The sequence below is a fragment of the Nanorana parkeri genome, unplaced genomic scaffold, assembly GCF_000935625.1.
Source record: "Nanorana parkeri isolate BGI_ZX_2015 unplaced genomic scaffold, ASM93562v1 scaffold81, whole genome shotgun sequence".
Lineage (NCBI taxonomy): Eukaryota > Metazoa > Chordata > Amphibia > Anura > Dicroglossidae > Nanorana > Nanorana parkeri.
In genome coordinates, this window is record NW_017306349.1 from 726,171 (window position 1) to 726,808 (window position 638).

Genomic DNA, 638 nt, shown 5'->3' on the forward strand with positions numbered 1-638 from the left:
CCCGACGTTGCCGTTGATGCCGCCGTCGTCTTGGCCGCTCCGAAGCTGAACCCTCCGGCGGGGGGTCCCGTCCCAAAGCTGAAGCCGCTCATTCTGAAGGATGTCTGTGGGGAGGACAAAAACACAAAACATGAACAGGTCAACATTCAAAATATTCAGAGAACACAATCTGAGTCTTAGAATAAAAACCCCCAAAAACAAGGACTATGGTAAGAGGTAAGCGATGAATGATAGGGCCACACCGAAGGAACCGGAGTCCAAAAGTATTTGTATCATCACAGGGGTCCAAAATAACACTCCAACAGGAGGCATACACCCCAAGACTGACCCCCACATCAGTACTGCTCATACACTGACCCTGCACCAGTATGCCCCATACACCTACCTCTCAGAGGTAAAACCCGTACACCTCAGACACTGAAGCCCCCCCCATCAGTACACCCCATACCAGATCACTGCAATACACTGACCACCTCATCAGTACACCCCATACACCCACCACCCAGTACTACCCATACATTTCATAAAATTAATTCCCCCACCAGCGCTCCCATACACTGAGCCCCGCCCCCAGTGCTATCCATAGACACCAGATACTGACCACTCCCCCAGCGCTAGCCATACACCCCATATACTGT

General features: G+C 51.6%; 1 protein-coding gene across 1 annotated transcript in view; it reads right to left on the reverse strand.

The window, feature by feature from the left end:
• The window catches only part of NUP62CL (nucleoporin 62 C-terminal like), a 22,432-nt gene that overhangs the window by 21,500 nt on the left and 294 nt on the right, over nucleotides 1-638 (reverse strand). The window contains exon 2 of the mRNA XM_018576964.1: nucleotides 7-102. Coding sequence (XP_018432466.1) covers nucleotides 7-92 — 86 coding nt within the window. The 5' untranslated portion in view covers nucleotides 93-102. The remainder of the gene's footprint in view (nucleotides 1-6; nucleotides 103-638) is intronic.